Consider the following 15,329-nt stretch of genomic DNA (forward strand, 5'->3'; position numbering starts at 1 on the left):
ATTTACCAATAGTAGACTATATATAAATATTTGTATATTTATTTATTATTCATTGGCTCAACAAGAAACCGTAATGCCTTGAGTTCTATATAGCATATGTCCCTCAATAATATAGTGAAAACTATAATATGTGTGTACATGCGCCAGTGGTGTGTGGATACAGAAAATATGTTGAAAGAAAACCCAGCATAGAGCTCCATCCCTGCTGGGAGACTAGGGTTTTATTGAGGTATAATGTTCCCGCGCTCCCTAGCTCATCTCCACCACTACTGCTTTTAATTACACGACGCTTGTATCAGGTCCCTTTTATGACGGGGCGCCTCGGCTGTTAATGGGCCTTTTAACTTTTCCACACAAACCGGTGTTGCTGTCTGACACACTGCTACAGATGCCTTCCGTCTGTCACCGTGCCACAAGGAGGAGGAGGAAGAGGAGGAGGGAGGGGAGCGGTAACGAGACGTACTAAGAAGATTATCCACATTTATTAGCTAGAGGCGCGTTAGGCTTCCCGAGAGGGAGGGCGGGACACCTAGTAACACAGAGAACGGTTCGTGGACACCGTTCCACAGGTGTATAGGGCCTATTTACCGAGGAGCGGCAACTGAGAGCTGGTCCAGATCTAGTGATGGTTTGCCGCACAGTAAACCTGAGGGAAATGGCTAGGACACCGACTACATACTGGCACCGGATACAAATTTGACGAATCTGACAATCCAAAGTTTCTCAGAGTAGGGGTACTCTCAGGAGGAGGCGATATGAAAACGCGACCCGCGGGAATCGGAAACGCCAATGCCGACTGGATGGGCTCGCTTAACCCCGCTCTTACGGCCATGCCCCTCAAGCACCTTGCGGTGCCCGGTGAGTGCGTCTTACGCTATTGTTAAAAGTGATTTGTAGGGGAGCGTGGGCCTGTTAGCGGCTAAGGGGATCCCCGCTGGCACAGGAGGCCAAAGCTTGCAACATTTATCTCAACGAAATGGCACCTACATACTGTATGTAGCTACTCCAATATTTAATTATCGTGAGGTGTGTGTGACTGTCTTTGTCTCTCTCTTTATATTTCTCTTTCTGTGCGTGTGTGTGTGTTTTGTTTACTTTGTAGTATGTCGAATGACTTGACGATAATCTTTCATTACCTTGATGTGACCTGTCTTTTTGTGTGTGAGACAAAGAGAGAGAGAGATAGATAGAGAGAAAGCTAGAGAAGAGAGAAAGAGAGAGAAGAAAGTGTAAGCCGATAGAGAGAGAAGAGTTACACACTTAGTAGCATGTGGACAAACACCCTGATCCAAGCTCAAGCCAGGTTATTCAACACAACTCTGTAGTCCAACTTTCTCTGTCCTACCCTTCCCCTCATCTCTTCCCCTCATCTCTTCCCCTCATCTCTTCCCTCATCTCTTCCCTCATCTCTTCTCCTCATCTCTTCCCCTCATATCTTCTCCTCATCTCTTCCCCTCATCTCTTCCCCTCATCTCTTCCCCTCATCTCTTCCCCTCATATCTTCTCCTCATCTCTTCTCATCTCTTCCCCTCATCTCTTCCCCTCATATCTTCTCATCTCTTTTCATCTCTTCTCCTCATATCTTCCCCTCATCTCTTCTCCTCATCTCTTCCCCTCATCTCTTCCCCTCATCTCTTCCCTCATCTCTTCCCCTCATCTCTTCTTCTCATCTCCCCTCCACCTCTCTTTCTCCTCCCTCCTCCTTCCCACCCTTCCGTTCTGCCCACCCCAGGGTCACATGACTCCTTCAGTTTCTGGGTGGATGAGCATGCTCCGGTGGGCCCAGACCAGATGGCCATCGTCCAGTACCTGGCTACTGTCTTCCGCCTCATGGCCAAAAAGGTCATGAAGAAGTGGTCCATTACTCAGGTGGGGCTCCACAGTGGTTCAGGGAAGTTCATAGTGGTTCAGGGAGGTTCATAGTGGTTCAGAGTGGACAGTAAATAAATAGATGGTTGGAATCATTATAAAGGGGTACTTTACATTCACTTACAGTAACATAGTTTGATATCTTACCCAAGAAGCAGTTTTTGAGATGCCTTCAGGTTAATGAAGCCAGTATAAACAGGAAGCTGCTGGTGTCTGCCCCTGATGTTGCTGCTATTAGAACCTGACCTTCAGAGAGCAGCTGGACGCAGGGATCCGCTATTTCGACCTGCGAGTCTCCTCCAAGCCTGGAGAGACCGGAACCGAGATCTACTTCATCCACGGCCTGTTCGGTCACAAGGTGAGCCTGGGGGGGTGTGCAGGGACTGGCTTTGACTTCTGTCAGAGCGACCTTACACGATGCATGGTGGCTGCTTATTGTGCTCCCGCCTCATTTCAATGGTACTAATGATATTTATTTACCTTCCTGACAACCCTGCCCCCAAACACATACATACACCCCCACCCCAGGTGCGAGACAGCCTGCTGGAGATGAACTCGTTCCTGTCTTCCCACAATAAGGAGGTTGTGTTCCTGGACTTCAACCACCACTACGCCATGGGTCCGGAGCACCACTCTTACCTCATCAGCATGTTGCAGGAGGTTTTCGGCTCCAAGCTCTGTGGCTCCACCCCCGTGGACCACATCACTCTCGACTTCCTGTGGGCCAGAAAGTACCAGGTCACCCTGGGTCAGGGGCTATGGGGGTCAAAGTATAATCTGGGCGGTCCACCTTGAGGGGGGACTGGTGTGTATGTGTGTGAGTGAGTGTGTGTGTGTGAGAGAGGGGACCGGTTGCATCTTAGTGGAAGATGGTTAAGAGATTAGAGGATGGTCAGGAGTGGAGCAATCTGCCCTACACTGTAGTGTGTATGCATGCATGTGGATGACTGTGAGTCTGCCCTACACTGTAGTGTGTATGCATGCATGTGGATGACTGTGAGTCTGCCCTACACTGTAGTGTGTATGCATGCATGTGGATGACTGTGAGTCTGCCCTACACTGTAGTGTGTATGCATGCATGTGGATGACTGTGAGTTCTAGGTGTGTATGCGTGTAATCCAGAGATGGCAAAAGTACACACATCCTTCACTCAAGTAGAAGTACAGATACTAATGTTTAAAAAGACTGGTAAAACTTTAAGGACTGACTCCACACTTTCACTCAAGTTAAAGTAAAGAAGTATGGGCTCTGACATATACTTAAGTAAAAAGTAGCCATTACTATGCCTGTTTTTGTGTCACGCTGGTATCTGGACTTCACATCATATTAATACATTAATACAATAAGACACTATACACATGCAGCACATTCCCAGGAATACTTTTTGACAGACAATATTGAACATCTTCCTCATTTATGGCCATGGGTGATCAGGAATGTCTCTATTCTCAGTCATGTCGACATCGCTGACTCCCCCTCATCCATAACAAACCTTTTTATCCCAAAAAATGTTTCACACAGTGAAAGGAGAGAACAGAGAAATTTAAAACAGAGTAGATGAAAGCAGAACAGAGCACAATAGAGTATAGTAGAGCCATCATCAAGGACTCGTTAATGATACAAACTAATATTTGTGAAACATATTTAAAATTCTATTTTTTAATTTCTTTCAGAATTTTTTTTCTCATTTCTGGTGTAATCCAGTTCAGTGGACAGTGGAGGTGTGGACCCTGACTGTACTGGACACTGAGTAGTCATAAACATCACCCCATTAACCACACAGTCCTCCTGTCTATTGCTCTGTTCTCACTTCCTCTCTTTCTCTTTTTCTCTCTCTCTCCATCTCTTTCTCTCACTTCCTCTCACTGTCTTTATGTGTCTGTGTGTGTGCATGTATGTGTGTGTGTATGTGCGTTTGTAAGTGTGTGTTTGTGTGCATGGGAATGTGAGCATGTGTGTGTGACTCAGTAAGGTGATTTCCTGTTCCTGTGACCCTAATCTGAGGCCAGATTATCCAACAGGACTGGCGGGTGAAAGAAAGGGAGTGAGGGAGAAAGGGGGAGGGTAAGGAAGGGAGGGAGGGAGGAAGAGTGAGCGGGGAGGAGAGCGAGGACTGTGAAAAACAGATGAACTTTGAGGAAGAGGCTGTGAAGTGATGAAGAGAGACAGATAGGTTAGACTAACAGAGATAATAGATCTCTCCTCCCCTCTCTCCAGGTCCTGGTGTTTTACCATCACCCCTCCATGCAGGGCTGTCCTCTCCTGTGGCCTGGCAGCAGGATCCCTGCTCCCTGGGCCAACACCACTGATACCCGCAAGCTCACCCAGGTGTCTCTCTCTCACACACACACACACACACACGCACACACACACACACACCCAGGTGGCTCTCTCACACACAAACTCAAAGTTTGTCTGTCCCTGGCATGGGATCGAAGTATGTTTACCCCAACCACACTTACACAAATACACACACTCACCAAGGTTTCTGTTTCCCCTCTGTGGTCCCCAGTTCCTGGACAGCACCCTGGAGGAGAGGAGCCAACAGGGCTTCCACGTGTCCCAGGCCATCCTCACACCCCGGACCCAGACAGTGTTGCGGGGCCTGGCAAGGGGCCTAAGAAACCACCTGGTGGAAAGGTGGGGGTGGACGAGTGAGTGTGTGTGGGGAGGGGGGGTTAAGCGTATGTGTGTGAAGGCTGTGTATATGCGTGTGTGGAGTCAGATGGTCAGTCAGGCTGAGCGGTGAGGGAGTAGGGCTAGAAATCAGAAGGTTGCCGGATCGATTCCCCGCCGTGCCAAATGACTTAGTGTCCTTGGGCAAGGCACTTCACCCTTCTTGCCTCGGGGGGAATGTCCCTGTACTTACTGTAAGTCGCTCTGGATAAGAGCATCTGCTAAATGACTAAATGTAAACGTGTGTGTGTGTGAGGGGGGGAAGCGTGTGTATGTAGTATATATGAGTGTGTATGTAGTGTGTATAATGTATGTAGTGTGTAACTGTTTGTATAAGTGTGTATATAGTGTGTATGACTGTGTGTAATACGGTGAGCTGCCAGCAGAGGGCTCTAAAACTCAGATAAGATAAAGATTGTTGAACTCTCAACCGATTTTGTATCAGTTTCTAATTTAATTCTTAAAATCTAATCATGTTTTCTTTGTATAACTCGTATTATAAGATTGGTCACTGAGGCATGCATAGTTTCTCAACTTTACCCTGAACCTTCAGAATACAAGGACACCTTGGAGGAGATAGAGTTAGGCAGTAAGAATAGAAATAAAAGCTAAAACTAGCAAGTGAAGAGATGGGGAAGTTCCACAAATGCTGTGTTTGCAGAGCCTCAGTGACATTAGTAAACTGCAACTGCATGTCAGTCTAACTGCACTGGAGCATGTCAGTCTAACTGCACTGGAGCATGTCAGTCTAACTGCACTGGAGCATGTCAGTCTAACTGCACTGGAGCATGTCAGTCTAACTGCACTGGAGCATGTCAGTCTAACTGCACTGGAGCATGTCAGTCTAACTGCATTGGAGCATGTCAGTCTAACTGCATTGGAGCATGTTAGTCTAACTCGACCCTCCTGCAGCTTGTCTCCATGGAGACAGTGTTCTGGGAGGAAGTCTCCTAATTTTGCGTTTCCGAGGAAATGGGATAGTTTATTATCTAAAGATAAACATTCTTCCTTCCTGCATCAGTTCTGTCTGCAGCTGAAGTTAGTGGAGGGTGTGTGCACTTCAGAGTGTGTGTGTGTGTGTCAGAATGAGTTTGGGAACAGTGGGCCAAGCTGGACTGGAACTGTCACTTACAAACACCCAGACTGTCTCTTACCTTCAAATCTCACTTCTCTCCTCCTCTTCCTCTCCCCATCCTCCTCCTCCCTCCCCATCCTCCTCCTCTCCTCTTCCTCCTTCTCTCCTCCTTCTCCTCTCCCCATCCTCCTCCTCCCCATCCTCCCCCTCCTCCTCCTTCCCCCCCCCCCCAGGAACCTCCCCACCATTATGTCGTGGGTGGAGGCCCAGAGGCCAGGTGTGCGTGGAGTCAACATCATCACTTCAGACTTTGTGGAGCTGCTGGACTTCTCCAACAAGGTCATCACTCTGAACAGGCTGCTACTGGCTGAGCAGGCCCACAAACCCTGCTGACCCCTGAACTCTAACCCTTTTGACCACTAACCCACCTGACCCCTGCCTTGTAACTCTCCTGACCTTTAACCCACCTGACCTCTAACACACCTGACCTCTACCCTTTGATTCTCTGACCATGAACCTGCAAGAAGTTTGGTGCACATGCTTTGGATAAAAGTGTTAAAGGAGCAGAGATCAGATCTGTCTCCTCTCCAGATTCCTCACCTCCATCCAACATGGCAGCTGCACTATGGATCACATGACCCAGGGACTCTGATCATGTGACAGACTGGCTCATGTCAACATGAACACATCACTGGTGTCACTTCTTCATTGGTACGTTTTGATGCAGTGATGCTAAAATAATATGAGCTGTATAAAAAAGGTGTCATCTTCATTTGTTACAACTTGTAAAGAGCATAAAAATAGAGTCTTAGAGATGTGTGTGTGTGTGTCTGTAAGTCTGTGTGTGCATGTGTGTGTGAGCGTGTATGTGTGTGTTGCATGTGGCTTGCGTTGGCTGAATTGTGGTTGTCTACTGTACATTCCTGTGATCCTTGTTTGAAACGAGAGGAAAATAATTAGTGAAGGAAGAGAGAGAGAGACGGAGGAGAGAGAGGAGTGAGGACAAAGAGATGGAGGAGAGAGAGGAGGAGGGAGGAGGAAGAGATGGAGGAGAGAGAGACGGAGGATAAAGAGAAGAGGAGAGTGAGGAGAAAGAGAGAGGAGGAGTGAGGAAAGAGGAGAGGAGTGAGGAGAAAGAGAGAGCAGGAGAGAGAGGAGGAGAAAGGAGTACAGAGGAGGAGGAGAAAGGAGGAGAGAGAGGATGAGAGAAAGAGAGATGGAGTAGAGAGAGGAGGAGGAGAGAGAGAGGAGTTGGAGAAGAGGAAGAAAGAGGAGAGATGGCATCATCACAGCTCCTCTATCACCCCTGCCTCAGAGCTGCTCTATCACCCCTGCCTCAGAGCTGCTCTATCACCCCTGCCTCAGAGCTGCTCTATCACCCATGCCTCAGAGCTGCTCTATCACCCCTGCCTCAGAGCTGCTCTATCACCCCTGCCTCAGAGCTGCTCTATCACCCATGCCTCAGAGCTGCTCTATCACCCCTGCCTCAGAGCTGCTCTATCACCCCTGCCTCAGAGCTGCTCTATCACCCCTGCCTCAGAGCTGCTCTATCACCCCTGCCTCAGAGCTGCTCCTTCACCCCTGCCTCAGAGCTGCTCCTTCACCCCTGCATCACAGCTGCTCTATCACCCCTGCCTCAGAGGGAAATAGGTTTTCTTTTCATTTTTCTGTCCCTCCCTCCACTAGTGTGAGTATGTGTGTTCCAGCCAGACCTGTGGGAGAGAAATAGCTCATATGGAGAGACAGGGTCAGCCACGGTCCTTGCCTCCGTCTCTCTCTCTCTAACACACATTATAGATCCACTGGGCTACCCTGGTTTCCAGGGAGAGTTTTAACGTCAACTCAAGCTTTCTCCAGGGGATGCATGGCTGTGTGTGCGTTTCAATGGTTATGTGTGTGTGTGTGTGTGTGTGCGTACTTGCCATGGTACGGCTAATGGACTTGTGATAGACTAGAATATATTTCTTGTTATTGTACACTGGACAACAACATTGGAGACAATCCTCCTCGGGTGCACTGAATAAATACACAAGTTTATAAAATAAGATCAAATGTAAAAAGATTATAAACACACACATCCATCTCATTCCACTATTGCACAGTTCCTTAAAATTGCACATAAAGTTACAATATTGCTATTAAAAGCTTATATGTACAGCAGCATTTGACTTGGAGATGAAGAGACCACAAAAATCTATTACTGTAATTTACATTTCTTTAATGTTTAACTTTTAAAAGCTCTTATTTTTTTCATGAAAAGACCTCTTTCAAAACAGCCTCCATAGAATCACTCAGGAATTCCGGAATTTGTTTTGGAATGCTGTCCAACATTCCACCACCATCACAGTCTCAAGTCTAATGTCATGAGAGCGGCTGGTCCAACAACATGGGCAGCCAGGATGGTTCCAGAACAGCAGGACACAGTCAGGGCTAACGGGATGGATAGCTTAGTGGTAGTTTACACATCAAGAGGTTTCAGGTTCAAATCCAACCCCTCCACTAAGCCTTGTTGGTTAAAACTGTCTGGTTTTGTACATGAAGATGTCATCCTCATTAAATCATGGAAAATCATGAAACCAAATTTAACCTTGGAGGAAATCGAACCTGGGTCCAAGATGGCAGCCTTGTGATTTAAACTGTAACTAAACTCCTGAACATCTTTCTGGAGTTTGAACCCTGAGATCAGATTAAGCACCAGTAGACTCAACCAGCTGATGTAAAAACTCACCACCGCTAGACTCAACCATCCTGGTCTTGATTCTTCTGACAAATCTTTGCTAAAGTGTTATTTTGGATAATCTGGTGTTAAATATAGCTCTTTGTCCCTTACTGGCAATTATCTAGTTAGCTAGTAGCTCAGCTGTACAAGTAATTTATCGGGGGTCAAATTCTTAAGCTTGGAGCAAAATGGAGTCCAGCCTTCTGGCTTCTGCTCGGATGTGTTCTTCTGTAGCTGTGATATCCAGTTCTCCAGCACCAGATAATGCTGTACCACAGGGCTGCCAACTTTTCCCAAAACTTTGGCGTGAGATTTGGTAGCACCCCCCCGGGCGAGCTTTTGCGAGCTTCACTCCCCCCAAAGGCGAGTTTACACGGCTGCATAGCTGCGGGAACATATTTTATCAGGGGGGTGCTGGCGGGGGCTTAATGTTGCGGGGCGGCAGGGAAGAACTGGGAGTAAAAATTGGCCCTGGACTTTGATCCAGACCGGCCCACCAGAACTGGCCCACATATACGCCACCACAGCTGCCCTGCTAATGCAAGCATAGTCTGTGTTCAATGTGATGCGAGTTAGGGAGTTCAATCCTTAAAGCGAGCGCGCATAGCGATTTTCAATTGGTAAAACCTTGTCTAGTGAAGGTGATTTCTTTGTCTCTTAATTTTTCAGCCCCACCCTACGTTTCTTACCCTGGTTTTCCATAGTTATTCTTCTCCCGGTGCTCCCGATTGCCAGTTCGCTACTGCGGAGCTGTGCCACGGTGGTGGATTTTTAAGTCATATCATTTTAAATTCTCGTGCTGTCAGGGGGTGCTGCAGCACCCTCAGTTCCCGCGGCCATGCACGGCTGTTTGCGCGTCAATGTTGCTTCACTCGGTTAACCTGCGCGTCGTCCGTTAATGTTTACAACGTTAGCTTGGCTACTTGTTTGGCGTTGCCTTTTCAGCGTGAGATTTACAAGGTGTGGCGTGAGAGCGTGAGAAATGGGTGAAATGCGTGTGTCACACGGCGAAACCGTGAGAGTTGGCAGCTCTGGTACCAGCTGGTAGCCAGGTACACGTCCTAGCTACCAACAAGTTAGCTGGAACTTAGACTAGTCAGTTTTGTTTCCCGTTTTTGCGCTAGTATGTGGTGGGACTGATATATTAATAAAGCAATAAACCATGAAAGGGGTATGGAATGATGATCATAATTTCTGTTGAGCAATCGATGCCTTTCAGGATCTGAACAATTGGAATGGAAAACACTAGAAGCGCAAGGCGGTGTTCCCTACTCATTGCGCGGATAGCCGGTCACACGACCCCCATGACAAGTCTTCAGACAGACGTTGAATGATGGCTAACTAGCTAGCCACAGTGAGAAACGTCACATGACGCGTGTGTTCTAACAAGGCTTGCACAATAAAACAAGCTGGAATGTGGCGGCCTTTCTAAGGTTTCTAATTTTCAAACTCCAACTTCAGTCAACCCTTACAAAAAATATGTATACTTCAAGTTTAATTTGTAAGTATAATTAAGTATAAAAAGTATACTGTTATCATGGCACTTAAAGTATACTAGTTGTGTACTTATTTATATACTATTTTTGAACTAAATAAACTGAATTGGCCCACTTCTTAGGTCATTTAGTACAATTTAAAGTACATTTATAGTGTATTTGAGGTTTACTTTTGAATACTGTAAAGTGGCTTGTGTAGTGCACTTTTAGTTCATGAAGTACACTTCCTAAAGTACTTCAAAGTATACCTTGGAATACTCTAAAGTAACATGTGAAGTGCACTTTCAGTCCATGAAGTACACTTCCTAAAGTACTTCAAAGTATACTTTGGAATACTTTCAAGTGCATTTTGAATTAATGTAAGTAGCCTACTTCAAGAAGTTAACTTATTAAATGTCCGTTTACTATGATTTACTAATATATTTAAATGTTTATGGGCCCCTAAAATGCAGCCGATTTTGCATCACTTGACGAGAACGGTGGCCCTTGCCAAGTGACACTGCTAATCATTAGCTGAAACTGTGTGTATACACTCATGTCGTAATATCCAGCTCTTCTGATCAAACGTCATTTAACCCATGATAACAATGGTAAACCAGCACAACATTGAAAATTACCATGCAACAAAACACTACATTCTAAGCAGACACATAAACAAATATGCAAGTACAGAAACAATACGCAAATATAGAATTAATATGCAAATATAGAAACAACATAATCACATAACACACAACACAACCAAAGTAACCCAAGGCAAGTGCAAAACTCTACAGTCGGAATGAAATGTCCAAAACGGCTACAACATGGAATGTTCACTGCTTTCAGTGCTGTCCGACTCAGTGAACAAGAAGTCTTAAGTCACTTTTTTCTTCAGCACCTAAAACTACTTTTTTTTTGCTATATGTCTGAAACCTTTAGGCAAAGTACCCATATTTATCTACTACAAATGGCAACAATTTACATTTTCTTCAACTATATCACAGACTTATGAGATGAGGACAAATACAAGGTGGTCCTTTGTTACAACCAACCCAACTACCGGGGTAGGTTGTAACACATACTGGGGTAAGTTGTAAAAGGTAGACAAAATGCACAAAAATCAAGTGATATGCCACAACAACAGTTTTATTTTAAATGAATGGCTGTAACAATAAAATTTGTGAATATGGGGAGTGTATGTGCACATTGTGTGTGTTTGTGCATGCGCACGTGTGATTGGTGTGTGCATGTCCGTACGTGCACATTCATATGTATATATCTGATGTTTTTCCCTTTTCGACGCTCCTCCTCTTCCAATGCCAGCTTCAATGGTGTATCAGTGAAGATTTCCGAGCGCCTCTTCTTCCTACTCCCACCTGTCTCTTTGGTTGGGTGACCCCGCCAAGGTCACCCATTGTTTAGCTAGCTGTATTAGTATGGTGCTTTGAAATTAGCAGGAGATTGATACACCATTCCTTACTAGAGAAAGTACAGTTTGACCTGATATAACTCATATAACATTATCTACATCTGTAGAAGTATTAAAACAATGTCGTTTTACTTTCTAACCTCAGAATAACATTTTCTGCTGTAGCTTCAGGAGAGATACCAACACAGACTGAAAACTGACTCCTATCTTATCCCTGATTCATGGAGTTGGTAGTGTTACAACTCTCCCCGTGTTCCAACCATACCCAGTCTCCCCTAGGCTAGCTGCTATCCTGTTACGAACAGTGTTAGCTAGTTCTCCAAAGCACAGGATCTACCAGATATAGTATCATATCAAAGTTCCTTCTGGCTACCTCTAGGTATGAACGAACAAATTACTTTCTAGACAACAGTTCAATTTAAAATGCATCAAACCGTATTTCCAGGAAGCCTGTAATATTAGCCAGTTTTCCCAAAAAATACATTTTAAACTTATTTATGTTTTGGGGGGCATATTTTCAGTTAGCAGATGGTACTGTTTGAATCCCGATCCCAGGTGAGATATTGCCAGAGTGACAACATTTTTGTTTGAATCAGCTTGTTTAATTATGAATGAAAAGCAATATGAGTAAACAATTAAAAATAACACTAAGGGGGAAAATTAAGTAATTCAGTTTAGGACCATTCTCCCACAGGATTGCCTTTTTTCTTAGTTTTAAATGCAACTGTAGTTGCACTACAACTGTTTGAGGTTCCCACCTTACCAATCGCTACCTTCCATGAAGGAAAATAGGAGAAACCTGTTTCATTCTACACTTTAACTCTTTGTATTTTTAAGTGTATATAATCAGCAATCTTCAACAGTAAGTATGCATATTTTTACATATCAACTGAAAAATAAGTACACCTATGAAAACTTTTCTTTCGTTAAATGTTTGGATGTCTGATATTAGTTGAAACAATATGGGTTTGAAGGAAGTAGAGTAAAAAACTACAAATAAAATATGCTGCATCAGCCGCAAGCACACCTCACAATTTCTCCAGAAATGGTACCCTCTCTTGTCACTATTACTCTGCTGCTAATGTGGAAACAGACAACAGAGGGACGGGGAGATGCGCTTGTGATTAACATGCCAATTAACTGCGCTCACGCACTGGCAAGCACCGGTGCCCAATCATGCAAATTCCATTGCACACCTGCGCGCCCCTGGTATGCGATGAAACGATTAGATCGTTTCCCGGTGGAGAAGTCCCATAGAGATATCAGATATGATACCCACAGACGTCCTCATTACATTCTCAACAAAGACCAACTTGACCTACAAACTATTCTTTTCTCGAGAGCCCAAAAGAAAGTCAGGAAAAAGCTTTATTTCCACTGCAAAAACAATACATAAATACATACTGTAATGGTCCAAACATTCATAGTATAATGTCGTTATATGAATACTGTTTCTTCGCGATTAAAGCAATTTAACGATAATTTCGATTAGATTAAAGCTAAAAGCAGACAAATGGCGCCTGGCTACAGTTTAACAACAAAGGTCACAGGGACACGGTTAAAGAACTGCACCAGCGAGTTCTGCCTTAATCACAGAGACGGCACGGTCAAACTATGTCTGTTCTCACCCGCAAAGTGCTGCTGTCTCAAGTCTGTACCAAACACTATATATGTCTCTCTCTCTCACAAACACACACACGCGGAGGGAGGGAGGGCGAGCGAGCTCTGCTCCCGCCCGAAGTCCCGTCCGTTCCTTCCAGGTCTCATTCCAGCTCTTAAGCATTCCTGAGCTCTATACTCTTAACTGGCGGGGACCGAACTCTGTGTGTGTGTGTGTGTTCTTTTTTTCAGAGGAACCACGAGCCCAGCTGAGGAGTGCGCACGGAATGTGTTTGGGTTAACCTAAGCCTATGCTGGTAGGAGAGAGACGTGACACAATCGTTTGGAGTATAAAAAAAGTAAGAATTTTGTCCCCGGTTTTGACAGTGTTATTTAGGATGGTATCATTAGCCGGTCCGGCTTCCATGGTAAGAAATGTCTTTAACAAAGTAGAATACCTGGTACTACTTTCGGATGCCTTTTATAAGCTTTGTGTAAATGCTAAACTGTTTTAACAGCTGTCTAAACATCTAGGCTACGGGAGGAGGGTTCCTGTGCTGCCTATGCATCACCCTCATGCCGTTTCCTGGATCTTACAACAGCTAACCCTAACCCTAACCCTGGATCTTACAACAGCTAACCCTAACCCTAACACCTAATGGAGGATTAGTGGGTAGGACTCCGTGTTTAATTGGAAAGCGAATACAATGAGTGTTTTAGTTCTTGACCTTATTAAATTTAGCTTCAAGATGACGGGAGAGTTTTGAAAAGGAGGAATTCAACAATTCACTTTGTTGAATTTACAAACTATTCGTCAAACTTCATCACTTAATTAATCTGTGTGCAATGTGTTTAACGGTAGCCTACAAACTACACATTATCCTACAGTAGATGTTGCGTCTCATCGATTAACTTGTTAAGAAAAAGACATTCAACCATTAAAGTCTGTGAACGTCAAGAGTTAAATCAGGCGCTTTCTGCATCGTTCATCCTGTCCTCCTCGCTCTCCTTCCCACCTAGTGGTCCTGTGCACGGGACCCTCTCTCCAACACATTACAGTCTAACCCTAAACCAGCCCATCCCGGTTTCAATCTCTCGGTCATATCCGCTCCGGTTAGAAGTGAAAACACAAGCTGATCCGCTGCAGATGTTCTTTAGGAGATCTTATATTTACCTCAAACTCACACACCCTACCTCATATCAAATAACACTTCCAGCTGTTATGGTCGTTTTAAGGTAATCTGTGACGAATGTGGATTTAAATTAAATAGAATGCTTCTCGGGGTTATCCAGATGACTATTAATTTTGTATAGCATGCTATTGTGGGGTTTATTCAGGAGGTTACTTTTATAATTTAGGTTATTACTTTTATAAAAAAGGTTATTTTTATAATTTAACAGAAAAGTGTATCCAAAGCAACATACAGATGCATATGTAAAAGTACAGCAAAAGATCAAGGATTTGAATATAGAGGAATGTGTCTGGGGGGGGGGGGGTTCTGTCCCATCCCCGAGGCAGCGACACACATGAGCGGTCTGCTGAAGATCTACCTGCCTAGACCTGCCTGCCTAGACCTGCCCTGCTCACCTGGACAGGAGAGGAGGGGGGGGGGGGAGGGGGGGGGGGAGGAATAAATGAGAGGATGAAGGAGGGAGAAGAGGAGGTGGGAAGGAGGAGAGGGAGTGAGTAAAAGGGAGGAGTAGAAAGAGAGGGAGGAGGAGGTTAAAAGACAGCTCCTGTTATTATAAAGCTGAGTTTCCACCTTGAACTTCACACACTAGTGGACCTCCCCTCACAATCTCTCACTCCCCTGCTTCATGCTCAATGTGTACTGAATATGAGTGTGTATGTGAGTGTGTGTGTAGTGAATATGAGTGTGTATGTGAGTGTGTGTGTGTGCTCTTGATTGATGCAAGAAAGTTTGTGTTTGTATGCGTGTATGTTGTGTGATTGTATGTGTGTTGTTCTGTGTTTGTATGTATTTTGTTGTTGTGTGTTTTGCATCCATGTTTGAGAGTGTTTTGTCCATGTGTGGTGTATGTGTGTTTTATTTTATTGTTTTTGGCATTTCCATGGGTTTATTGGACCTTGCAAGTATGAAATAGACAGAAAGGGCAGGGAAGAGAAGGGGGAAGACATGCAGAAAATTACCCAGGCCAGATTGGAACCTGTGCCGCTGCAGTGAGGCCTCAGGTAACCGGTGAGACCCGTGTGTGTATTTTGTGTGCGTGTGTGAACGTGCGTTGTCATTGCATCTGAGTGTGTCTGTGTGGGGTAACCAGGGTGTCAGAACTAAACAGGAAATGACTTCAGACCGGAAGTGAGCCCTGAATGAGAGGAAATGTTTGGGAGCTGTCTGTGATTTGTGTTTCCTCTGGAAGGAGAGGAAAACAGCTGAGTGAATTGGAGAAGATTAAAATGAGAAAGAAGTAGAGAGAGGAGGGAGAGAGAGAGATGAATATAAGGACTGAGAGAAAGATGGG

General features: G+C 45.0%; 2 protein-coding genes across 2 annotated transcripts in view; both read left to right on the plus strand.

Moving 5' to 3' along the window:
- The first annotated feature begins 498 nt into the window (after window positions 1–498).
- On the plus strand, window positions 499–6,260 carry plcxd2 (phosphatidylinositol-specific phospholipase C, X domain containing 2). The gene is made up of 7 exons (XM_047014037.1): window positions 499–858; window positions 1,733–1,869; window positions 2,108–2,227; window positions 2,398–2,607; window positions 4,087–4,197; window positions 4,382–4,509; window positions 5,854–6,260. Exons 1-7 carry the CDS (start codon window positions 756–758, stop codon window positions 6,011–6,013), a joined length of 969 nt encoding a protein of 322 aa, XP_046869993.1. The 5' UTR covers window positions 499–755; the 3' UTR covers window positions 6,014–6,260.
- A 6,693-nt stretch (window positions 6,261–12,953) lies between these two features.
- LOC124462453 (pleckstrin homology-like domain family B member 2) overlaps window positions 12,954–15,329 on the plus strand; it is a 31,962-nt gene continuing 29,586 nt past the window's right edge. The window contains 1 exon segment of the mRNA XM_047014002.1: window positions 12,954–13,204. Within this exon segment, the coding sequence (XP_046869958.1) occupies window positions 13,157–13,204 (48 nt within the window). The 5' untranslated portion in view covers window positions 12,954–13,156.

This window comes from Hypomesus transpacificus, unplaced genomic scaffold (genome assembly GCF_021917145.1).
Source record: "Hypomesus transpacificus isolate Combined female unplaced genomic scaffold, fHypTra1 scaffold_214, whole genome shotgun sequence".
Lineage (NCBI taxonomy): Eukaryota > Metazoa > Chordata > Actinopteri > Osmeriformes > Osmeridae > Hypomesus > Hypomesus transpacificus.